At 35.2% G+C, this 26,082-nt stretch overlaps 1 protein-coding gene across 1 annotated transcript; it reads left to right on the forward strand.

Annotated features, from left to right (window-relative positions):
* Nucleotides 1–467: 467 nt before the first annotated feature.
* Nucleotides 468–25,942, forward strand: Vps13D (vacuolar protein sorting 13D). Its single transcript, XM_077441918.1, has 61 exons — nucleotides 468–543; nucleotides 859–971; nucleotides 1,047–1,237; nucleotides 1,307–1,489; nucleotides 1,562–1,819; nucleotides 1,889–2,056; nucleotides 4,060–4,213; nucleotides 4,291–4,472; nucleotides 6,255–6,607; nucleotides 6,675–6,828; nucleotides 6,900–7,063; nucleotides 7,141–7,351; nucleotides 8,360–8,534; nucleotides 8,613–8,769; nucleotides 8,843–8,966; nucleotides 9,048–9,208; nucleotides 9,291–9,447; nucleotides 9,525–9,703; nucleotides 9,789–9,940; nucleotides 10,178–10,357; nucleotides 10,430–10,720; nucleotides 11,281–11,568; nucleotides 11,646–11,820; nucleotides 11,886–12,020; nucleotides 12,101–12,257; nucleotides 12,326–12,493; nucleotides 12,568–12,814; nucleotides 12,885–13,021; nucleotides 13,102–13,467; nucleotides 13,540–13,705; nucleotides 13,770–14,037; nucleotides 14,118–14,476; nucleotides 14,553–14,798; nucleotides 14,872–15,200; nucleotides 15,287–15,426; nucleotides 16,921–17,055; nucleotides 17,137–17,299; nucleotides 17,368–17,538; nucleotides 17,614–17,934; nucleotides 18,006–18,289; nucleotides 18,376–18,675; nucleotides 18,752–18,974; nucleotides 19,045–19,195; nucleotides 19,269–19,527; nucleotides 19,691–19,880; nucleotides 19,954–20,136; nucleotides 20,204–20,419; nucleotides 20,492–20,722; nucleotides 20,791–20,969; nucleotides 21,064–21,208; nucleotides 21,278–21,477; nucleotides 21,554–21,773; nucleotides 21,844–22,024; nucleotides 22,096–22,274; nucleotides 22,345–22,578; nucleotides 22,716–23,078; nucleotides 23,157–23,339; nucleotides 23,421–23,595; nucleotides 23,671–23,983; nucleotides 24,054–24,320; nucleotides 24,730–25,942. Exons 2-61 carry the CDS (start codon nucleotides 875–877, stop codon nucleotides 24,941–24,943), a joined length of 12,552 nt encoding a protein of 4,183 aa, XP_077298044.1. The 5' UTR covers nucleotides 468–543; nucleotides 859–874; the 3' UTR covers nucleotides 24,944–25,942.
* Nucleotides 25,943–26,082: the final 140 nt, after the last annotated feature.

Raw genomic sequence — 26,082 nt, forward strand, 5'->3', positions numbered from 1 at the left:
ATTTACTTTTATAATATATAATGTAAAGAAGTTCATTTTGTTGTATTTTTTTCACTTAGAGAAAAAACATTAGAATTAATCTTTCATTATCTTAATATTTAAAATATTTTGATTCTTAATTTAAAAAAAAGTGGGTACTTTTTTTTTATAAAATTTCAAATTTGTCTCTAGCAAAATCAATATTTTGATAAATTTTCACAGAGATAATGCTATAGTTGGCCAATATATTCTCCTTGTCTGCTTGAATTTTATAGTTGAAAAAATAAGAACTTTGTAACGTTACCGAGAGTCTTTTGTCGTTTACTATGTATCTAATTCTAAAATGTATTTTTACACATTCATTAGAATTCACTGTTGAATGCTGTATTTTTTAATCGTATTCTTATGCATATATACCTTCAGTAAAATAAACTGTCAAAGTAGACGGATGAAATCAATAGTGGTCGAAAATTTCAGCGTTTTGATCTAAACCAGATAATTAAAAACCCGCACTTGTTTGACGTTTGTGGTATTGGGGTTGTCGCGGGTTCCGTATGATTTCGTGTAAACACACTTGTATTATTACATAATTTAACATAAATTAAATTTATACAAACATTCGATACAATCCGGCAACTTGCAATGAATATTAACTCATCGATAGCACTTATCGGTTTTTTAGTCATATACATATGTGCAATTGTCTATCATACCTATTTATAGCTAATTGATCACATCTCGTTGTGTTGTTTTCGGCGAATTTTATGATCGAAATCTTTTTCGATCTATGCGTTATTAGATTGAAGTTTATCGATTGCAATAACCACATTGCAAAGTTTATCGATTGCAACATGTTTCGTCATATATTGTGTGTTGCAGCTGAAGCAAATGCAGAATGTTAGAAGGACTGGTAACATGGATCCTAAACAACTATCTAGGAAAATATGTGGAAAATTTAAACACAGATCAATTGAGCATAGCTTTACTCTCTGGTTGGTGTTGCTGAAGTTTAAACACTTCATACAAATTTATATATCCCTTCAATTTTGATTTTATTTTTATTTTAGGCGAGGTGGAACTTGAAAATTTACCACTCAAAAAGGATGCCTTTTATCATTTGGGTATTCCGATCCGCATACAATCGGGCTTCATCGGAAAAATTAAATTACAAATTCCGTTGAGACAAATACGAACCGCACCCTGGGTCATTATTATTGAACAATTATACGTTGTAGCGACGCCTATCAATTTAAATGAGGTATTATTTTCCCATAATTTCGAATGAATTATTTGACATACAAAAATTTCATCTCTACTTAATTTTCAGTGGGATAATGATGCCGAAGAATGTACCCAACAAGAGTATAAATTAGGTATTTTGGATACGATAGAAGCTCAATGGAGAGCTGAAAACGAATCATATCCCGAAGCTGGATATTACGCATCGAGTCTTTCATCATGGATGAATTACGGAACGGGACTCGTTACAAACATCATAGAAAATCTTCAAGTAATAAAATCTTAACGTATTTTTATATATAATACATATGATTATATTTTTCACTTGTATTATTTTGTACAGTTGAAAATAAAAGATGTGCACTTGCGTTACGAAGACAATATAACCTGCGGTGAGGAGAATTCATTCGCTTGTGGTCTCTTGATGGAGTCTTTTTCGGCTGAATCTTGCGACTCGGAATGGCAGAGGAGTTTCACCACATCCACTTCAACCAACTCTTGTTCTTTTAAGCTTATTGAACTACAAAAAATGGCGTTTTATTGGGATCAAATTACATTGCACTCTGAAAAACTTATGGATCTTACGCTCGGCGAACTTGCAGTGCGTTTCAAAAACGTTGCATCCTTTAAATATTTAATAATTTTTATTTATGTTATTCATTGTTTTTAGGTTCGTATGTTTGAAATGCTGACGTCTAAGCACGGATTTGTAATTAGTCCTGTTTCGGCGGTGGCTCGACTTAAACGAGAACGATGTGAACAACCTCTCCGGTCTCGTACTCGACCTAGATTTACCTGTCAGCTCTCGCTTGATGAAGTTCCCATTTTAATATCAGATGTAATTTTTTTTAATACTATAAATATGTTAACCCTTTGGTTGCCGGACTGATTCAAATCCCTTATCTTAGAACCAGGCTACACCGGGTGACTTGCGAGTGACTTTGTTACCCAAACGTACATACATAGTTGCTCGTGTTCACCCGACTCGAGCAACTAGAAGTGACCAAGAATCTGCTCACTAAAACCTAAAAGATTTCTCAATATGTGACAATACAGTCACACGTGTACATAGTTTGTTCACTATGTAGTCACCGGCAACTAATCACCGTGTGTAATAATACAACACTATGCATTTTGGGGGATTGCGCTGGTCATTTAAGCAATAATATCACCGTGACCAAACCGAACGCTGGCAACAGATCTCGTTGGTCTGGTGACTTTATACCTTGGGTAACCGGTGAGTTACCCGGTGTGGCATTCTCCATACAACTGCATGCTTTTGATCTGATTGCGCAATGAAGTCAAAGCAGGCAACCAAGTTGCCTGCATAGTTACCCGTTGTGGCCAGGCTCTTAACCGTTTGTCTGCGGCCGTCTTCTATGGAAGCTTTGCGCGACAAGTTTGTAGCGCGGCTGTCTTCCATAGAATTTCTGAACTTTGCACGGGATTTTGAGCCTTATATACGCCTATTTCAACTGTTTTAAGGTTCAATATTGGTTGAATATATTACTGAGAGTTGAATGCCATCTATTCAATTTGCTTAAAATGAATATATACCAGTCGAAATTAGTTTTTTGTGGAACCATACTGAAACCTCGTTTATGTGACGTCACTTCTGTTGAACAATGGCGACGATACGTCTCAATTGTATGAAGAATGATTATTTGACAATTAAGCCAAAACTACGAGATATAATATGTATTTTATTGTTTAAAAGGTTACACGACAATTGGTGCAAGTCCAAAAGGTTCAACGACAAAATGTACCCGAAAATTAGTGCACTGACAAAATGTTCACGCGACAAAATGTCCACGGAAATAATGTTCAAGCGACAAAATGTTCAAAATCCTAAATTTTTAAAGTTAATTATTAATTATTATTATTTTTCAATTTAAATAAGTAAATATTGATAACACCTGTCATTTACACTAATTTAATAACGCCTGCGATGTATGCGATAAGAAGTAAATTATTCATTTGAAATAAAGAAAATTTTGGAGACGGTTGAGAAGCCCTGCCATATAAACTAATTCAATGTAATCTGCAGTTCATACGCTTAGAAAGTTTTTTTTTTTCAATTTAAATAAGTAAATATTGTATACGGCTAAGAACCCCTAACATTTAAACTAATTCAATGACATCTTAAAATGATATTCAATGAGTCACAATGACATTCGCTTAAAATGTAATTGTTCAATTTAAATAAGAATATGTTGGTGCGGTTGAGAACACCTGTAATTTATTCTAATTTAATAACATCCGCGATCTATACGATAAAAAGTACCATATATATCGATAAATATAATACAATTAAAAGTTACTTTTTCCATTAAAATAGGAAAATTTAGGATTTTTGAACATTTTGTCGCTTGAACATTATTTCCGCGGGTACATTTTGTCAGTGCACCAATTTTCGGGTACATTTTGTCGTTGAACCTTTTGGACTTGCACCAATTGTCGCGTCCCCGTAAAATTGTATTCGAATGGTACCCAGCACATCTTCTCTTTCTTGAATGAGAATAAATAATAACCTGAAAACATTACATACATTTGCATCGATAACAAACTTATTAAATAAATATCAAATAAATTGTTCTTTTGTTTAAAAAGAAATTCTAAATCAACCCCTCACAATGGGTTTATAAAATGTATTCTCCTTTTTGACCGTGTGATGTTATCAATGATGCACTTGGAAACTTTCCAAAATTTTTAATATATTTTCTATTGGCATCCAAAGGTTTAATGTTACTTTTGAACTTGACAACAAAGCTAAAATCCATACAATTGAACTTTGCGCTGTATGATATGAAATTACTAAACATAATGCAATGTTTATTATAGAGACAATATAACCAAATGATAGGATGTTCTCACGGATTGACTATGATAGGTCGACTGCGTGAATTTAGACAATGGCGACCCAATACTCCCGTATTGAAGCATGCCAAAGCGTGGTGGGTATATGCTGTAAAATGCCACTATCCGGATTTCAATTGTACGTTGATAATTCTACGACCTTGTTAATTATATCATTATATTTTTGTACTGATTTGGTTGTTATGAATATTTTAGTTATGGATCCTAAACCAACGTGGGAAACGTGCCTAACATCTGCCAAGCAATGTATACGCTACGTCGATATATACACTACATTGTTGATGACACCTTCCGTAACGCTCCCTTCAGACCTCAAATTATTTAAAGATGAAATTGAATGGGCCAGACCGTTTGAACAGTTGAAACTCTTAAGAGAAGTTTGTATATGTTCATATTAATTAAATAAATCATATATATAATATCGCTATTCTGTCTGTCTATGTGTATCTGAGATAATGCTCGCCGTACTATAATAGCACCGAGCAACAAAATATCACGTTTTTGAGTTACCAAAACTGTTAAAATATCTCGTAAACAAGAGCGAACCAACAAAAATCATTATCATAATCGAATTCAGTGGGTCAAACTTAGTAAAGATTGATTAGTCTCCATTCTGGTAATTTTTTTTGTTGCTCAGTGTAATCGTTTCGATTCGACGTACATATGTACATCACAGCTAAACCACTGCCAAAACGTGTATACGAATACAATAGCAAAAGAAAAAAACTTCTATATATACTGATTGCTACTAATGTTTCAGCTTGGCAGAGAATTTACCGCCATCTATTGAAAATTTATTTAATTAATTATTTTTCTATTGGTGTTTTATATTGTTAACATGTAGGTAGGTAGGTAGTTTTTACCTTTTTTTTTCATATTAAACAATTAAATAAAAATATTAAATTAAATATATTTAAAAGATATTTGAAATAAATTCGACCACGTGGGGATCGAACACATAACCGACGGCACATTTCTTCTAATTTTATTTCATTTAATAACTTAATATGCCAATACCCATGCGATGATATTTCATCGGGTACAACACTAGTCATATATAATATATTATATCGCTATTCTGTGTCTCTGTGTGTATTTGAGATAACGCTCGCCGTACTATAATGGTCGTTTCAATCCGACATACATATGTATGTCATAGCTAAACCACTGCTAAATACTGAATATAATATCGAAAGAAAAAAAACTTCTATATATACTGTTTGCTACCAATGTTTCCTCTAGGCTAATAGACGGCGTTAAGTCTCTGAGCATTTAGCGCCATCTATTGAAAATTTATTTTATTAATTAATTTTTATATTGTTTATATGTATTATAGATAGGTAGGTAGTTTTTACCTTTTTATTTTCATATTAAATATAAATATTAAATGAAATACATTTAAAAGATATTTGAAAAAAATACGACCGCGTGCAGATCGAACACAGCACACATTATTAAACCCACACATTATTTTTATTTTTTTTATTTATTTAATAACTTAATATGTCATGAATAGAGACACGTATTTTGGGCATCTATTTTTGTCAATTTTAGCATTTTCTTCCAAACATTGAGCCTCTGTTAATACATTAAACAATGAATGGCAGGTTGCTAATAAACAAAACTTTTCTTTAACATTAATATTAGATTTTGTACCTGTCACAGATGGATTGAATAGTTCACTCAATGTTTGGAGGAATAGATTTGTCTCGTTTGGTCTTGAGTGCGAGTCTAGTTTTAAGACGCTTTTTTGAGCAGCCTTTTGGATACACAGCTCCAACTGTCTTCTTTTGTTTACAGTAGTAGACAAAATTTCGACAGGAAAAACACCGTCTATGTTAAACTGCAAGCTCTGTTTTATCCCCTCAATTTCTTCACATAATAAATAGGCAAGGGGATATGAAGACCCTTCTAAATTGTCTATTGATTTTATTAATTTTATGCAAATTTCACTTTTGTTTGTTATTTTAGCATCTATTCGCATATTTTACGAATTTAGCGTCTATTAGCATCTATTTTAGCATCGATTAAGCATTAATAGCAAAATGCCCAAAATACGTGTCTCTAGTCATAACCCATGTGATGATATTTCATCAGGTCAAACACTAGTTATTGTTATATTAGTCTTCGTTTCTATTGATTGTTTAACTAATTTGCAGTCGTCGATGCGCAAAGTTCCCAGCAAGCAAAATGGCGTTGAAAAGAACGGTAACAACGTAAATCAAGAACGAGCTCAGGGGAGATCGTTATTAATACAGTGGTTTCCACAATGGTGGGGCTGGTATAATTCTACGTCTGTCGACAATTTGAACAATTCCGTCGTCGCATCGGTCCAAACGAATCCCGCTCCAGATCTAGAAGGGGAAATTTTAGATGTGATAGCCGATTCGATCGAAAATAATACACTTTTGAAGAGAGATACAGTTTTCGGACAGTTCAAATTTATGTTAAATAAGGGAAGCCTACAGCTCTGCACTTCGTTGCCCTCTACGACGAACAACGACTCGCATAAGTATGCATTGTACTCAAGTAAATACTGAATTTTATAGGCCACAGTTTAATTGAATGTTTTGTGCTAGGATTATGTTGGAGCTCAACTTTAAAAACGTTGGATTTAGCGTGGAAGCGAGACCTCGGACGTCGTCTCATACTATAAACGTCACTCTCGGTGCGATTTATCTTAGAGATCACATCACTGAAAAGTCGTTGTTTCCGATTCTCATCGCTCCACAGGTTGTTATTATTGATTTTACGTCTTCATTAGATTTAATTTTTTTTTTTTATTTGAAAATTAATTGTTTTAGGGAATTATCCGGGAGAGTTTAAGCAATTTGAGATTTTCGTCAGTGCCTCAATACGCTATAAAACCAATCACTACCACTAGTAGTAGTTCCGTGTTGAATACAAACGAAGATTTGTTTCAACTTACGTATGAAAGCAAACCTATAGGACTCAATTGTGACTACAGGTATCTATTTATTTTTATTTCATTCCACAAACTTTCAATAAGAATATTTGAATAGCAAAATAATATTATTTTTCTAGGTTATTTGTAAAATCGCAATCGTTGGAAATCATTTATAATATGCATGCCGTTCGATGGCTCATCGATTTTTTTTCCTCTCCGTTTTCTTTGAGTGCCGATAAAAAGCATGAAAAATTGGCAGTTGGCCTAAATGGCGCATACGCTCACGTCAAAAATACAACTAAAATGCATATCATCAATCAATGGGAGAACATCTTGCAAGGAGATACGGTAAATATAACGAAAGTTTTTTTTTGCCGTACATAGTGGCGTAGCGAGGGTAAATGGCGCCCGGGGCAAACATTTTTTTGCACCCCCCCCCCCCCCCCTCTTGATATTCATTGATTTATATTATTTGCTAAGTAACAAACACATAATAAATATTATATATCTTGTTTTATGATGCAATGATCTCGATTTGTAAAACTCAATTATGTATATTTTGTATGTATGTATACAGAAAATTACTGTATTTTATTTACTTATAGTATTTTCAAGCATTCAAACACAAATTACATACATATGTATAGAAACAGTACGCTCTGTTCTACCAAATTGAAATTCCTCGACACTCGTTTTCTCGACTTTTCGTCTGCTTGAATAGGAGTTTGTATATTGCATACAAAAATGTTTTTTTGTATACATGTATATAATATCTTTAATATACGAAACATATTATGATCATTTAAACTATCAACACTCCTTTAAAATATTTAAAAAAAAAACGTTTAAAAATTAATTCTTACTTTTTTTTAAATAAGTTTTTTCTTTTTTTTTATTATTACTTTAATTATTAATTATTAATTAATTCTTACTTTTTTTAAATTAGTCAATGTTTACATCGTAAAATAAATCACTATGTAAAAAATGTTTGATTATGTACAAACTTGATGACGAGATACACCAAAAAATTTGAGAAATTTCAAGTCGGTGAAACGAAGTAGACCCATATAGAAAGCATTTTCTTGGATGCATCTTCCGCTTTCACGGTTGGGCTCAAATCTAGTGCCTCATTATTCCTTTCAATATAAAACCTAGAAAGACTGCATATTGACTGCTGATTACGAAGAATAGAAGAAGATTTTTATACTTTTCCAAGTGAAAGTTACTACAAAATATGATAAAATAATAAATAAAAAAATATATTTTGACTTAGCTGCGCCCGGGGCATCGATACTTGTTACGCCATTGACTGTCCATACGACGTGATATTGTTTCTATTTTAATTTATCGTTTTAGAATGAAAGAAGTTTGTGGCATTTGGAACTTGATATATCTGCACCTCAAATCCTACTGATAGAAAGATTCACTGATAAAAATAGCATTGTAGCTGTTTTAGATTTTGGAAAAATGCACTTATCCAATGGTTATATGGACATTCTTAACGATCCACCTACAGAGGATGATGATAATGGTATTGTCTTTTTTTTTGTTTTATTTTTTATCATATAAATATGTAATGTGAGCTCTCTTACTTTATATTTGTTTTTAGAAATGTTTATGACTCCTTGCTCGACTCCACCCGGAAGTGAAGTAAGTGATGTAAATTTAACAGACTGTGGAGCATCTCCCTTGCCGTCGGATACTCCGGTTCCACATTTGAACGCTTCTTTGAATCAAGATGCATTACATCATAGATTATATGATAGGTTTGCACTTAATAATTTATAATTATTTCATGTTTTGCATTGTCATAAATTATATATATATGTATATTTTCAGGTACAAAGTTGAATTTAGCGATTTGCAAGTATTGATCGGTAGGATAAAAGATAATTGGAAGTTCTCAAACGTCAAAGGCACATCATCTCTACACGTTTTAGATAGATTTAATATTTTATTTCAGGTTATTATAAAGCGCTGTTTATATACATACGATATTTTTAAACAATCTAAAGAATTTTTAAAAAATATTGTTTACTTTTAGATTGAAAGGAGAGTTATATATACGAGCGATCCACAGTTTCCAAGTGTGACTTTATGCGGATCGTTGCCGAATTTAGTTGTGCATTTGAACGAACATAAATTGTTGTTTATTCAGTCTCTAATCAACGAGTTAAATAATCCCCAAGTTTCTGGAGCCAATTGGTAATATAATATTTTGGTTTAAATATAAAGTTGATGTTGCTATAAAATTAAATGTATGAATGTATGAAATTTTATTGTACAGTGTATCATCTTTGTCTTTCGGAGAAAAATGGAAAATATCACCACCCGTTGAAGAGCAACTAGATGAGCCATCCGAAATTGAATTCACCGAAAGGTCGTCCAATCAACTGTCGAAACTCTTGATGTTGCAATTTGCCATTGATCAAATGGCTCTTGAGGCACTTTACTTTCCATTGATAAGTTTGTTCTTGCATACATTTTTTGTTTAGATATTAAAATTACTGTATTATTTCAGGTTCAATCTCGAGGTAGAAGTATAGCAGAGATACAAGTTTGCGGAGTGAGAGCTGCTTTCACAAAACGGCCTTTCGATTTCAATTTGTCCTTAAGTGTACATTCCTTATTGTTAGTAGACGCTTTACAAACTTACGGTCCTGATTTTGAACTCCTTATAGCGAGTCACAAACACGTCGGGTATTATTTCAAAACACTTTATTTTATTTTTTTATTATATCGATTCTTGTACCGTACTTTAATATATTGAAATTATTCTTCAAAGAATGGATTCGGTATCGGGAAGCATTAGAGATAGTGAACCGACGTCTCCAATGTCGCCATCATCTCCACCGGATGGTATTTTTCTTCCGTTACATCCTCCACCACCTGCTGCTTTATCTCAAGCTTTACACTCACTCAATACCCAAATGTCAAGTTCGTTCATAAGTATGCCTTTGAAGTGGACACAGTTTTGCTTAATAGACCTAATCCTCATGAATGATTTGCAAACATTCCTTATTTCATGAATCTTGTAGAAAAAAATGATTCATAAAATTGTTGATGTCAAAAAATTATTCATGAATCTGGTCTATTGGAATAAACTACGTTCGAATGTTTCGAAATTAATATATTTTTTTTAAAGATTTTATATAAAGTACGATCTATTTGCAGATATTCGTAATTGTGTTAGTCCTGTAATTGATACGACTGACGTTGCTGCTGCAGCTGGCATTATAGATTCAGAAGCTCTTATAGTCGTTGATTTAATAGTCGTGTCTGCGGATTGTCCTACAAGTCTAGGGGAAGAATTGCGTATTGCTAATATTTTATTCAACAATCTTGATATTATAGGTAAATTAGTTTTAATCATATATTATGTAAGTATTTATGATCTTGCTAATACTTTTTTTTTTCAATGTTTAGCTAATCAAGAAACTATAGTAGAACTAATTGGCTTCGCCAAACGAATATCTACAATTCCATTTCCGATGCGGTCTATGTCTATGTCTGAAGATTCTGCCACATACGACAATGTTTTAAACTCTTCACCAGAGCCTGTATCTCTAGATGAGTCAGTCATACGTACTGAGATCACGTTTGATTTTCATCGGTTGAATGTACTCCTTTTAAGAGCGTCAATCGAAGATGGATATGTTGTCGGGAAAAAGATAGCCACGGCTACTATGAGTGATGCAAAAATTCAAGCTACGATAGGTATTATTATTTGGTATATTTTCTATTAAATTAATTACACGGAGAAACAAAAAAAAAAAATACCAGAGCGGAGACTAATCAATCTTTACTTAGTTTGACTCACTGAATTCGAATACGACAATGATTTTTGTTGGTTCGCTCTCGTTTACGATATATCTAGCATTGCTGTGTTCAAAATGAGTATTGGAATCAATAGTCGGATGTTTTTCCTATTGATTGTGATATTTCATTGCTTTAAAATACTTATAATTAATTATCTAGCGAATTTTAAAAGTTAAAAATATACTTTTTTTACATATTTTTTTCTATTCACTAGTGTTGTGCCCATTGATTTCAACGGGTGGTTTCGGAAAGGAATTGATACACGAATTAAAATAAAGTATATGTTATATATAAATACAATGTAAGTTAATTTATAGGCCCGCGCGCGCACGTATTAATAGGAAAAGTTGAGTGTTCATTATGAAATGTTCTTAAGATTGATGTCTCCACTCCGGTAAGTAAAAAACGTGATTTTTTGTTGCTCAGTATTACCTATATGATAATGTGCCTTTTTTTAGCTAATAAATGTACGGAACTGAATGGATCTTTGGGTGGTTTACAAGTCGTATCATTGTGTCCTGGATCAACTTTACATCAGAAAATCATATCTGTCGGTCATGATCCTTTGGTCAATCGCAATGAAAACTTTTCATCTGCTCTTGTTTCTTCACTTGCCCAGGAAGTGTACAGAAAATTCTCGAGCAATAGTTTATGTCAAGAAGAAGAAAAAGCATTTAGCTTCCACGTTACTAAAAGCTACACTAACACGGCGACTGAAGACGATAAGTCGAATTTGAATTCTAGTGGTTAGTAGCTACTATATTTGCATATATGTACATGAGATGTTATTATGGTATATTTGAATGTATGTTGAATATTTTAGAAGATGTAAACATAAACGTTTGCGTGAGGATGGCCTCGGTGTGGTATACGCATTCTGGAATCTTTCTCGGGGAAGTTCAATCGTGTGCTTCAGAATTTAAGCAATACCTCTCCAATTTGGCTAAGTCTATCAAAGCTGCTGCTACAGACATGGCCATCGGACTAGTTAACGTTCGGTCAGTATATTTTTGATTTGTTTTTAACAATTTTTGTTTATGTCTTCATCGTTTCATTATTGTAGAGGTGAATCAATGTACAACAATTCTCGAGTGTCGGGATCTATGGAATGGATTTCTCCAAGACGACCCAGATCTATAAGCATCGGCCCAACCGAGCTGGATGCCGATATAGATAGCTATTCGAATATTGAACTGAAGTAATTCTTCACTACATTTTAGATATATTGACTGTTCTAAACTCGGGTATTTGAAATATATATATATTTTTTCTTTTTAGATTAGACGTAATATTAGAAACGCCTGTAGTAGTCTTACCTCGATCGCCTAATAGTACCGAAGTATTCGTAGCTCGACTCGGAAACATTTCAATCACCAATAAAGCGGGACCCAATCAACAATATTTCATTCAAATAAGAGACATTAATCTTTATTCCGTGAGTATAATACTATATGTATACATTACTTTTCATCGTGCGTGCTATTTATCATCAACTTATTTCAGTTGGATATCAAAACTCGGCTGAATCATTCCATAAGTACTACCACGGTAGAATCAATGTACAAAAGTGGTTCCCGTGGCAAACCGATCCTTCACGACACCACGATTCATTTAAGCATCGAACTAATCAACGATCTCGAAGACAGCGAATCTTGCGAACATCCCATCCAAGTGAATATGAATGCCAATTGCAATGGTTCAATCTAATATTTATGAAATTATTGTAATATTTCATTTGCTTGTAGATAAGTGGAAAAGTTGTTACACCTCTTAAAGTGTCTGCTACGCGTCACCAATACGAGCAACTCTTGGAGACTGTTAACGGCTTAGGAGTTCACTCGCCGAGTCAAACCGCATCGAATCATTCGTCGTCGTTCAATGCTGACTCTACCGGAATATCCACTTTGAATATGGATCCTCAAATTAGGGCTGAAATACTGAATGCATATTCGCCAGAACAGCTACCGTCTACGTCTCTTCAACATGTAAAAGGTGATTAATTCACATTTGAATAATGTTTTCGCTGATTTTCATGTATTATAATAACAATATGCATTTACAGTGAATTTCCAACTGCCTATATTTACCGTCGAATTGAGAGGAAATGTTGGAGAGGGTGAAAAAAGTATAGTCGATCTATCGTTCAGAGATTTTTATGTTAAATATGAAAAATATCACTTATTTGAAACTAACATTGAGGTAAATTATATTCTCACCGTCATATATGTATGCACATGCAGTATTGTTCGTGTAAGATTAAGTTTTGGCACTGTTTTTAGGTGTCGTTGCGTTCAATTACGATGGAAGATCTGCTTAGAGATGTAAACAGTAGGCATCGGTTCATGATGCTCTCCCACAAACCTATGATCCATTCCATTACGGACTTATCACATTCTATTACAGATTTGAGAAGCACTGAAGAAACTGAAGATGATAATAATAAACAATTAACCGATAAACAGCGCAGATACTCGCTGCCTAATAAATTGAGTAACATCAATTCTTTAGATAATATAAACATGCCGATATCTTTTGCCAGTAGACAGACTTCAAAGTTGCTCTCGTTGCCTCAAGATAATCTCGTTTTGATTACTACGCAGCTCATTGATCCACAGCACCCACTTTTTTCAGAGAAATATAAAAATGTAAAAATCATTTTAAACATATGTATGCATCCAACGAATTATTTTCATGTATATGTTTTTCGTTATATGTAGGTTCGTAAAAGTACTAAATTGGATTTCAACTGTCTCGATCTTGTAGTGAGTGTCGATAGTTGGGTAGTTCTGTTGGACTTTTTCGGAATGGGAGCTGATACAAATGCTAATGAAAACAAAAAGTCACAGTCTTCAGAAACGGACGTTAGACTTGAACCTGCTGAAAGTAAGTAAACCATTAAATGATTAATACAAAGTGATTCGCTATACTAATACAATGCTTCTTGTAGTTTATAACGGCGATACAGAAATGGATATATCAGTGCAGTCGTTGAACATCGTTCTGTTGAGGCCTCAGTATGAAGTTTGCCGTGCTAATATATCGAGGTTGAAAGTTCTCGTTGAAGATGCTTGTGGTGCGTCTGGAAACGCTGGAGGTCGTCGTATATCCGGTAGGCTTGGATCTATGTCCCTTATGGATCTGTCACCGCACGGTCATATATGGAGAGAACGCTTTTTATCATCGGGCAAAGAAGCGTTGAACTTCCAATATGAAAGGTTCTCGGTTCAAGTACTTTTTATATTTAAAGCACTCGCTATACAATGATGATATTGATTCTCACGTTTTATATATACAGATACACGCCGAACGATGCGATAGTCGCCGATTGTGATACGAGGCTTTTGATCGAAATGAGCACTATAGTGTACGTCCACACGAAGCGTTTTATCAGCGAAATTCAAGCTTTCTTCAAGGAATTTTCGCAGTTGCAAAGTGTGCTGAGTCAAGCGAGGCAAAAAGTCTCAGTGACGGCAAATTCTCACTTCACCCGCATGCAAATGTCCATCGAGTGTCTTTCTCCAGCTATTTTGATTCCGGTCGGTAGTAAAAGCACTTCGTTGCTGGTAGCCGAACTAGGAAAACTATCGGTCCATAATGAATTTAAAAGGGCGGGCTCATCGGGAACGATCAGTACAATTAGAGATTCGGAAGATCGTAAGATCATCGTGTACTTTACAAGCAAAATACCTAGTATTTTGCTTGAAATTTTCATGTCAATTTTATTTTTTAGCTGTAAGAGAACTTTTAGATGTCATGAAAGTCAATTTAGAAAACATGGACCTGTATTGTGGAGAGAAGTGTATGAAAACTGACGATTTACAAACATTCTCACCGCAAAAATATGAAAATGATAAGAAGAGAATTTGCAATGAATTCGGTCCGTCTGCTATTGTGAATCGGCAAGGGCCGTTTTTGCTAACTGAAAAATGCGGTCTCACTGTACAAGTTGAAAAAAATCTTGAAAATTATCACAATGGTATTCTATATAATATGAAGAATTTAATTATAGTGTGTTATAAATGCTTATACTTCTCGCTTTTCGTTTTCAGTCGCTGATATGAGTATACAAGGCACTTTGAACACTCTCGACGGTGCTATAGATTTGCAACAGTACCGAGTCATCAAAGGTTTGCTGTCGAACAATCTCGGCGAAAATTTAGACGACTTGTACACTCCGGAACAGTCGACGTCTTTGACTGTGCTTAGCGATGAAAAAATTTGGACTCTCACGTCTATTCGGTTCGATTTGCTCAACGTGACGCTGCGTTTGGAGATTGAACACGGTCTGTCGTCTTTGGCTTGCATCAATTTTATCAAATCGCGCTTGCTAGTGGAAACTTTCTCAGACATGACTCAAGACATTGATTTGGTGTCTCAGGTAAGTTATTGGCTTTTATTTATTATATATAAAAATAAAATATATATAAACCTATTCAAGTTTTGTTGAAAATTATTCATTTTTAGGAAATACTAGTGTCTGATACGAGGTATAAAACAGATCCTGTTAACAAAAGGTGCAATGTATTTAGCAATATTGTACTACCGATGGGTCTAAAAGTTGATGAAAATAATCAGCATTCGGTACAGGCAGAAGTTCATGCCAGGTAATGAATTATTTAGCGTAATGGAACCAATTGAATTAAAAATAATTGCATAGCACTTAAACTAAAAGTCAAGTATCTGTCAAAAGCGTGTGCGCCAGTGTCACATATCAATAACCTTGAAAAGGATTTAAAATGAAAAAGAGATAGGCATATAATCATATAATCACTCGGCATGCCTTTCTGAGAAATGTTAGTTTAATATTTATCTACATATATTAACCCCGATCATAAGTGCCACTACAGGTTGCCCAAGGCGACACCTATAATCAAACTTTTGTACATAAGTACCAAATACCATCATTATACATAACTAGTGTTGTACCCGAAGACATATCATCGCATGGGTGTTGGCATATTAAGTTATTAAATAAAAAAAAATTAGAAGAAATTTGCCGTCGGTCATGTGTTCGATTCCCACGCAGTCGAATTTTTTTCAAATATATTTAATTTAATATTTATATTTAATTTGAAAAAAAAGGTAAAATCTACCTACCTACCTACATATAAACAATATAAAACACCAATAGAAAAATTAATTAATTAAATAAATTTTCAATAGATGGCGATAAATTCTCTGCCAAGAGAAAACATCGGTAGCATTTAGTATATATAGAAGTTTTTCTTTTATTATTGTATTCGTATATATGTACGTTTTGGCAGTGGTTTAGCTGCTAACGTACATACATATGGTTACCTGACAACTCGTTCACAGATTTTCCGTAAACCGATGATGCGCTCCAGGCATTACGTATAAGGCCATCTCTTTCTCACCCCGTCTGTTCACCATGATCTTGTTTACTATGCCATTACGTATGCAGCCATCTCTTTCACAGACCGTCTGTTATCGGTGAAAAAATGGTCTGTGAAAGAGATGGCTGCATACGTAATGGCAGAGTAAACGAGATCATGGTGAACAGACGGGTTGAGAAAGAGATGGCCGTATACGTAATGCCTGGAGCGCATCATCGGTTTACGGAAAATCTGTGAACGAGTTGTCGTGTCACCACATACATATGTATGTCGAATCGAAGCGACTATTATAGTACAGCGCGCATTATCTCAGACAGACAGACAGAATAGCGATATTATGTATATATATGATGATTACACACAAAATATGAGTTGAAAACACTGTGCGACAAACTCTTCCACTGCGGAATCCGCTATAGCAGCTCTGTCATGTGTAAATGTTCCTCTTCCCAATTCATTGTGCAAAACTAAAGAGTTGATTGCAATTCTCCTCAATATTGCTGCAGCTTCATTCAAATCACCCAGGAAGTTGGACTGTCCCGACATTACATACATTGTCGTAGTCTTGCAAAAATGTTGAGATAATTGATTTATTCAATCAATTGAATAAACCTTTCACTATCACTTATTTATTAAATTATTTAGAAATGAAAATCTTTCAAATTCATTTTTATACGAAAATACAAATGACAGTGATGAATCGTTTTTCCGAGTGAATTTTCTATATAAATATTATATTTGCAGGAAACGTAAGGAGCATTCTGCTTATACGATACTTGTGAACAATATGCGACTGATGGCAATTATTGACTGGTGGCAAGCCATCAACGAGTTCATCATGAGTCCCGCTGTCGGGAATGAAAAATTGCCTGAAATTAGGTTGATACATGTTATTGCAAATTGTACAATAGTTTTCTGTTCAAACTTGAATTTATTTTATTCCAATGATTTTTTTTTTAGAATATCTGAATATCCTCACGATGAAACTGACTGCATTTCGCCTAGCTGTAAACAAATGTCTTCGAATGAACCACAATTTGAACTCAAAATAAACATCACCGACTCTCAAGTTGTGTTCGTTGAGGATACGTCACAGTGGGATACTAATGCTGTCATATTAAAGGTTTATTTATATGACTAATTATGTATGAACTTTTATTATCCCTTACTTATTGTGATAATATATTTTAGAGCACAACAGTCATATCATATAAACCGGGTAGTGAACCAAAACCACTATCCTGCGTATTGAATCATTGCGAAGTGTTTTCTTGCGTTTTGGGTATGGAAGAAGAAACTGCTCTATCTATTATCGATCCGGTTACTCTGCAAATAGATTTGACTTCAAACAAAATACTTCAAGTAATGATTTATGTGTTTTGATTCGTTTTTATTATTTTTTTGCATATTTTAATTTATTTTTTATTATATGTATAGGTGCAAACTGCGCAACTTTCTGTCAGGCTGTCGTACCATGACGTGTGCATGCTCATGAAGATGTCTCAGTCCCTACCGCAGCAAACTCGCAGTGCACGTGCAGCGAACAATAAAAGCATCCTCCCGGCTAACAAAAACAGAGAAAACGTTCAAAAACTTTCCAGTCTAGGTTTCTCTGTAAAAGATTGTGAACACGCTTTACTAACATCAGATGGAAACCTGGATCAGGCAGCTCTCTGGTTGACTGAAAATTCAAAAACTACTCTACATGGTCAACAGAATACATCTTCTAACGAAGGCCAATCGTTTGATTGTTTCCAGGTATGTATTCATAAATTAATTTAAAATCAATCGTTCAATCGTTTGATTTTAATTTTTAATTTTTTTTGCAGATTAAAGCTGACTGCATATCGATTTGTATAATCGACGACTGTCGAGATTCGGATGTGCCATTGCTTGAACTATCCCTATCGGAGATGAACCTATTGCAAGATATGCGTTATAGTGAGTCTCAGTGCTCTCAAAGTCCTTCTCTGTGTTTCACTCCCGACACTCAAGAAGTTGAACAGATATCGAGAGAAACTGGACCTGGAGGTGGACGTCTTCAATGTAAATTAACTAGCGATTATTACAATAGAGCACTTTCAGGATGGGAACCGTTCATCGAACCATGGAGGTATATATATACATATGTACATACATATTTCATTTTAAATTCCTCGATGAAAATGCAACGATTCAATTTATTAACCTCTGTTTTAGGTGTGACGCCTCGTGGGAATACGGTTTGACGAGCAATCTCAGAAGGAATCGGTTACAATTAGAATTAAATTCAACGGAGACGCTGAATATTAATATCACTAGCACTCTTATGGACCTGTATTCCGTTGTGAAATTGAATTGGATGCAAGATTACTATTCTCTATCTAACAATCGTGGGGAAACTTCGCCGAAATCTAGTCCGCCGGGATACAGACGACGGTCTCCATTCGTTCCGTTCGCTCTGCGGAATCTTTCGGGTTGCAAATTGTGGTTCACTACTATCGTCACCACGGCTGATATGTACGTTTTGATGTTTTTCAATTTTATACTTTGTTATTTGGGCGTTTTTTATGTTACTATTTTATTTCTATTGTAGTGTAAGTGAAAATATAGAACTACCAGATCCAGATGAATCGTGGACCGAAGTATCGCCAGGACACACGGCTTCGTTCAAATTTTGTGAAAGGGGAAAGCAACGGCATAGAGATTCGCACAAGTTACGATTGCATCAACTCGGTGTGAGAATCGAAGGCTGGAATTCCTTCAGTCCTGTGAGCGTCGACAAAGTTGGCATATTCTTTAGGCACATCACTCACACGGTCCGTCTACGTTCTTTAATCAAAAATATGAAATCGTTCAATGTTTCTATTCGCATCTTTTTCATTTCAGAAAAGTAACATAGAAGCGAGGATCGTGTTTTCGGTTACATTAGAAGGATCTGCACGTAAGCTCGTTACCATTCGTTCCGCGTTACAACTTGTAAATAACTTGCCGCAAACTATTGAAGTTCGCGCAGACAACATCACCGCCAAAACACCGGGTTTGTATAATGTTTTTATTTATTTAATATAAATATTAAATAAATTTGATTGAGTTTGTTTTTTTTTATACAGTAAGCTGGTCAGGTTCGTCTGTTTCAAAGTCTCAGTTGGTGAATAGTGGAGATACGTGGTGCGTACCTCTGTCGCACAATCCAACCCCAATGTGGATCCGTCCTATAATCAACCACATTAGTTCACCGACGCTCAATTATGCCTCGTCGTATTTATACTGTGCTCAGCCGTTGGATTGGCGATTGGCTGCCAGGCAAGCTCCCGAGGATTCTTTGCAGTTGGCGCACGTTTGTCATTCTAATACGCAAGTGTCGTATAGGTTTGTATACATTATTTCATACAAAATATTGTTTTATGGTTACATAGACTTATGCACTTGGAAAGAAGAGCTAAAACACTTACGCTGAGAATTCTTGTTATATTATTCTACATATTATATACATTTACAAAGGTGCTTTTTTTACAACTCTAATAATTTTTAGGTTTTGTTGTATTTTACGGAGGGAAAAATTTCCATTGGAGAGAGGTTTGCCTCAACCGGGGCATATATTAATACTTAAACCTCCAGTTATTATCGTCAATTTGCTACCGATTGAACTGAACTTCAAATTAGATCAATACGATCAGGGTACTGGCAGAATTTCTCCCGGACAGACAGCTCCTTTAATGCAGGTAATTAAAAAACATTCTATACTATTTTTACGATTATATTGCGTATTAATATCAATTCTAATAATATCTTAAGGTGGATGTACAAAAAATGATTGAAATATCAATATACCTGGAAGGTTTCCCCGGTGTAGCTTTGCTCACAATTCCCCCGACTGCTACAGACACATTTTCAGTACGTCTCAAACTATCGGACACATCGGGAAGGAAGCTCACCTTGAATGCACATGTTTCAATAAAAAATACAGATACTATAAAGGTAAACTATTCATTTAATCATATTGATTTATTCCTTAATGCTTAAAATGTATCGTTTTGTTTCATAGATATCAATATCAGCACCATTTTGGATCATAAACCGCACTGGAGTTCCAATCGTATTCCGACAAGAGGGCGTTCCAACAGAAACCGCCGGACAGTTCGAAGAGCATGAAATAGCACGCATGGTAGCACCACTCCTCTTCAGTTTTGCCGACTCCGACGGCAGTCCAACCGTCGTTGCGCGAGTCGGAGCCGGAGTTATTCCTAATGGTGTTCCGCAAGTAAGACCGCACAACACACTTGTATTTAGCAAATGAATGGAATCGTTATGTAAAAGTTTTGATCATTTGCAGTGGTGTTCGCCGTTTGGTTTGAGTCCTGGGATCATGGTGAGACGGTTGATCGTCAACAATGTTAGCGGGATCGGCAGCAGTGAACGAGTACTACTAGTCGGAATCACGATAAGACCTGGACGAGGTCGGTATCGTCACACCAATATCTGCACTATATCTCCGCGCTTCCAAATTCACAACAACACGTCGTTCAATCTGCAGTTTGCTCAGAAATGTTTCGCTACTAGTATAGTGAGTATGATTCTAATGTAGCGCTGATGCTAAGTTTTTTAGGTTATAATTTTCGTTGAAAATTTCAGACCGATCCCGGTGCCATAAGCACGTATATAAACACCGTGCCGGAGTGTTCGATGCCATTCCATTGGCCGCGGCATGACCACGATCTGTTGCTTTGTGTGAGAATAATGGATATTGCGAATTGCCATTGGTCTGGTGGATTTAGGATTGATACTAATCATTCGCTTCATATAAATATAAGGTATATACCTTATATACATACATACAATAATCAAAATATATATTTTTTTATTATGAAAATTAAAATACATACTTGTCGTTTTAATTCATTTTAGGGATAATAATGCGGCATGCTATTTCCTTCGATTGGAAGTAATTCTTCAAAGTGCTACATACTTCATAGTATTCACTGATGCTGATACTATGCCGCCGCCTATACGATTAGACAATTCATCATACGTTCATTTGACTTTTCATCAGGTAGTTAATTCATTGCAAATATGCTTTGGCGTGTAGCCCCGATTTGGTATTTAATGCTTTTAATTTTAGGTCGGATGTAAAGAAGAATCTCTTATCAAAGCGCATAGTTCTAAACCGTGGGCTTTAGTTGAGCCTTGTGGTGTGGCAACTTTAGCTTTGAGAGCACCTGGTGGTACTGGAACTACCATCAATCTGCATAAGCTGGACGAAACCAAATCTCTCACATATCAAAATTTTATCTACATAGCATTTACGGGAACTCATCAATAGTAATATTATTATTATCATTATGTTTAAAGTTTGATATGATTTTTTTCTGTGTGTAATTTTATGATGTAATTACAGTAAGGATAACGGAAAACTGAGCGATGTTGAGAATTCCCAATTGGTTTTGGAAGTGACGAGCGGTCCATCGTCGTCAGGATCTGTAGTCTTGGCTAGAAAGCGTCACGGAGAACGAGCTCAGTTGTGGCGTCTCAATAAACAAGGGCATTTGTTACACGAAGGTAGTTCACCACCTCAACCGGCGCATGCTCCGCCTGATGTCAGCGCTCCTCACGCTCTGGTAAACTTACATCCATTTATCTCTTCTGGGATTTATTTAGATTAGTCTTATATTTCAATGGTGTTTTCAGGTTTTAGATATAGAAGGTCCGGCTCCTCAACCGAGCACTATGGTAGGGCTGTGCGTACGTCGAGTCAATCCTCGTCGTGCTTCGACTCAAACTTGGCATTTTACAGCTGATGGACGATTATGCTGTGCTCATAGTAATATGAATGTTCAACCGCTGGATGGATTCTTTGGTCTCAGAGAAGGTACTTTTGTTTTAGAACGTATTACTTTATATACATTTACATATATATTAATCGATTTTGTACGTTTATAGGAAATAGAGCAGTGTTGGGTCTGCCGGGTCCGTCTGGTCCACACGTCTTACCGAACGGTATTCCTATAGAACACGCAGTTTCTACACAAACTTTGAGGCCAGGATCTGGATTCCTAAATGTAACCGTCACGACGGATGGACCCACGCGTGTTATAAAAATAGTAGATTTCAAACAACAGGTGAGACTTTTACAATCAATAATCATTTAAAACGTGCAAGGATATAAATGCTTTGAATTGTTTCAATTAGGAGAATAACCTATGCGAAAGTAGACCTGAAGTGTCTAATGCAGAAAATGAAATCAACGGAAGGGAAACTCAGATTCGGGTTGCCGTCGGAGGTATTGGTCTATCGTTGGTGTCTCAAACGCCATCTCAGGAACTTTTGTTCTGTTTCTTTTCTGGTGTTTTATTGGAAACCATTTGGACGCCTAATGGTCAAGCGTTGAATCTCAGCATGCAAGATATTCAATTCGATAATCAGGTCAGTGTACATAAATAAGTACTGTAGATGGTGTGATCATGTTTTCCAACAGCAAATCGTACTCAATTGGACAAAATGTCACACTGGCTATGAACGTTGTTTTAAATAAGCTAAATTAAAATTATTTTTTATTTCAGCTACTGGGTACATCTTGTCCGGTTCTCCTACACTCTACCAGAACGCGAGCTGGTAATTCGCAAGGTGGAAATTTGCCGTCCATTCATCTGTCCATTGAACGCGTAGCTACTCCGCCAAACACCCGATACAACGCACATATCTTCAAACACTTCATCATATCTCTACGACCGCTGTCGATTCACTTGGAAGAAAGACTGTTACTAAAATTATGTTTGTGGTTGGGGATGAACAGTGCCGAAGAGATCGTCGGTAAAGAAGATCCCGACGAGACCGACTTTGAAACCCAAAAAATCCTCACCGAAATAACAGCTGTTCACGCGAAGCGATATTATTTTGGTGTACTAAAACTAGTTCCGAATCAAGTAAGAGTTCTATCAATGCTCAATTCTGATCAACACTCTTGTCTGCCACTATTTATATAATAACGCGCCGAATTTCAGATAAGACTGAGCATGCAAACTACCGGCAAGTTACCTGCAAGTTTAACGGTCATGAAAAAGAAATTAGGACTCACTTTGATCAAGTTCGAAGATGCTGGCGTTGAGCTTGAGCCGTTCATTAGATGGCATCCTTTCGAAACGAGTCAATTCTTATGGCATTCAATCATTAAACATTATAAAGATGTTTGTTGTTTATTATAAAATTATATATTTACTATACAATGTATATACAAATGTATAAAATGTATGTGTTTTGATTTCCAGGAACTTAAATGGCAAGCAGCTATTATATTAGGCTCTGTAGATTTCCTTGGAAATCCGTTAGGATTTGTGCAAGACGTATCTGATGGAGTTTCAGGTCTCATATATGAAGGAAACGTTGGAGCGCTTGTCAAAAACGTTGCACACGGCTTGTCCAATTCTGCCGCTAAAGTGACAGGTATCTTTCGTATTGTAAATTTCTCACATAGTATATTAGATGTGGAATCATTAAATGTTTGTATTATTGTATTAGAATCACTCGGAGATGGAATAGGTCGAGTGATTATGGACGAAGCGCACGAGGAGACCAGAGCGCGTATAAGAGGCATCGGAGAAGGCGGTGGAACTAGTCATCTGGTCGCTGGTCTGCGTGGTCTAGGACTGGGTCTGCTCGGTGGTGTCACCTCGTTGGTGAAGCATACTTACGAAGGTGCTGCGCATCAAGGACTCCCTGGGTTCTTTACTGGAGTCGGTAGAGGGTTGATCGGAACCGTGACCAAACCTGTTGTCGGTGTTTTAGATCTAGCTGCAGAGACTGCAGCCGCCGTTAGAGATACCAGTAGAAGGTAGAATAATAATAAAATAGAAATTAATTTTAATTTAGTGTTTTATACAATATGCCTGTTTACATTTTAGATCCGATCGGTGGTTACCGGAACGATCTCGTCCTCCACGTTGTCCCATCGGTCCTGGTGGCTTGCTGCCGAGATATTCACGCAATCAAAGCATCGGTCATCACTATTTATACGTCATCAATGGTAGAGATTATGAGGAAGAGTTCTTGGCGTATGATTGTATACGAGGTCAATTGTCAGATATACGAGCGTTAATTTCAACGCGCTTCCTTAGAATATTTACGTGCACTTCCGGAGAACCTCACACTGTTATTGAAGTTCATTTAAGGTATTACGTTACAATATTACATTTTATTTACATAGATATATATACCAGGAAAGCCTAACAGGTAAACCCCAATGCGCCTTCCTAGCCAATTACAAACATTGCAGCATTTTTTATTACATAAATCGCTGAAGGACAGGAAATTAACTATTAATTAATCCATACAGACATCTATGGGTTTAGACTTGTATTGTACATAAATCAAATTCAAATTCAGAACTCTGATAGAAAACGATCGACTTGGAACCACAAATATCCAAGTCTGACCAGCAGAGTATTAAAGATTAGCACGAGATCGAACCCAGTAATCTTTCGGTGGTTAACATAAACGCAACCACCGAGCTATACTGCTGGCTATGTAAATGCTACATTTTTCTGATGCTAATATATAATACATTATTTTTAATTTTAGTAATCTGATTTGCTGCCAAGCATTATCTAATTCATCGGGAGAACATCACATAGAATTGACAGTTAAAGTCGACGGAGCTGGTGGTATGGGTGTAAGGAGACCCAAAGTGCAATGCGACACTCCGGAGCTGGCTCGCTGGGTGTCTCATCAAGTCAATTATGCAAAATGCATGTTTCACGAAAAGCTATTCACGTTGCAAGAAGCAGACATATAGATTGAAGGGTCAATATTATACAAGATAAATTAATAAATTTGTTCTTTTTTATACGTATAGCTCGGTAAAGGGGTCATTTAAGACATTAAAATAATACTCTTAGCGTTTTAGTCGACAAGTTTTTTTTTTATTTGCAATGACTTTGTTTGAAAATGTATATTTTGTAAATGTAGAATATACACTGAGGCTGTGGTAATAATTCAAAGAAGTCGTTATGTTACATGAAGTATTATTGATATTGTTTTTTCCATAGTTGTTTACGTTATGAAATTAAACAAGCTGATAAGAAGCTTATAAAAAAGACATATGGGACCATTTTGCGAAGAACGCAATGCATATGTTCAATTCATTCAATCCCGATGTTATATATTGTTATGGTGTTGTTTTTTTTTTTATCTTAGCACTAACTCTACATACCTGAACATTTATATAGATACATATAATATATCAGTTTACCGTAGTGTTAAAAAATCAATTTCGAAAAATGTACTCTGTATTAATAGTGTTGTATTGAAAACTGTTTATATCTTGTTTTTGACACATTTGTTAGTATTTATTTAGCATGGATAACTTGAATACCAAATTTGTATTTTTAACGTAACTTAATAAGCATCGTTTTATCGATTCTAAGGATTTTTTAGTGAACTTTCCATACGTTTATCCAGTACATATCCGGCGAATTGAAATTTCTGATGAGACGGCTGATGTTTTTATTTGTAGTTTAACGTAGATTCTAGTCTTGTAGTGTTAATTTCGATTTTTTGTGTATTTATTATATTTACATGCGTTTAACTATTTTATATATGATTGAAGCTCTGTTGTGTTGTTGTTGTTTTTACTTTTTTTTACTTGTAAGATTTGTGCTATTTTGCACGCTATTTTAATGTCTATTGGTGCTTGACTGTTAAATTTTTCAATTTTATTTTTTTGTATGTATAATAATGTAAATAATATTTATTTTCTTGATGCGAATAAAAATATATAGATTAATAAATATTGAAAAATAGCATTGTTGTTTAATTTCCACACACTTGAGAATTAAATATATTATATATGTATCTTGTGGCCGAAGTACGATATTATCAACATGTATTTACACTTGTTTGTTCTACACTTGATAAACTCTAAAAATATATGTA

This window comes from Arctopsyche grandis, chromosome 12 (assembly GCF_051622035.1).
Source record: "Arctopsyche grandis isolate Sample6627 chromosome 12, ASM5162203v2, whole genome shotgun sequence".
NCBI classification, from domain to species: domain Eukaryota; kingdom Metazoa; phylum Arthropoda; class Insecta; order Trichoptera; family Hydropsychidae; genus Arctopsyche; species Arctopsyche grandis.

Excerpts from the sequence above, each read along its gene's own strand:
- Vps13D (XM_077441918.1), top strand. The coding sequence starts at position 875 with ATGTTAGAAGGACTGGTAACATGGATCCTAAACAACTATCTAGGAAAA. Across the intron at positions 1,820-1,888 it reads TTACGCTCGGCGAACTTGCA|GTTCGTATGTTTGAAATGCT; the intron begins GTGCGTTTCAAA and ends CATTGTTTTTAG. Across the intron at positions 6,829-6,899 it reads CGATTCTCATCGCTCCACAG|GGAATTATCCGGGAGAGTTT; the intron begins GTTGTTATTATT and ends TAATTGTTTTAG.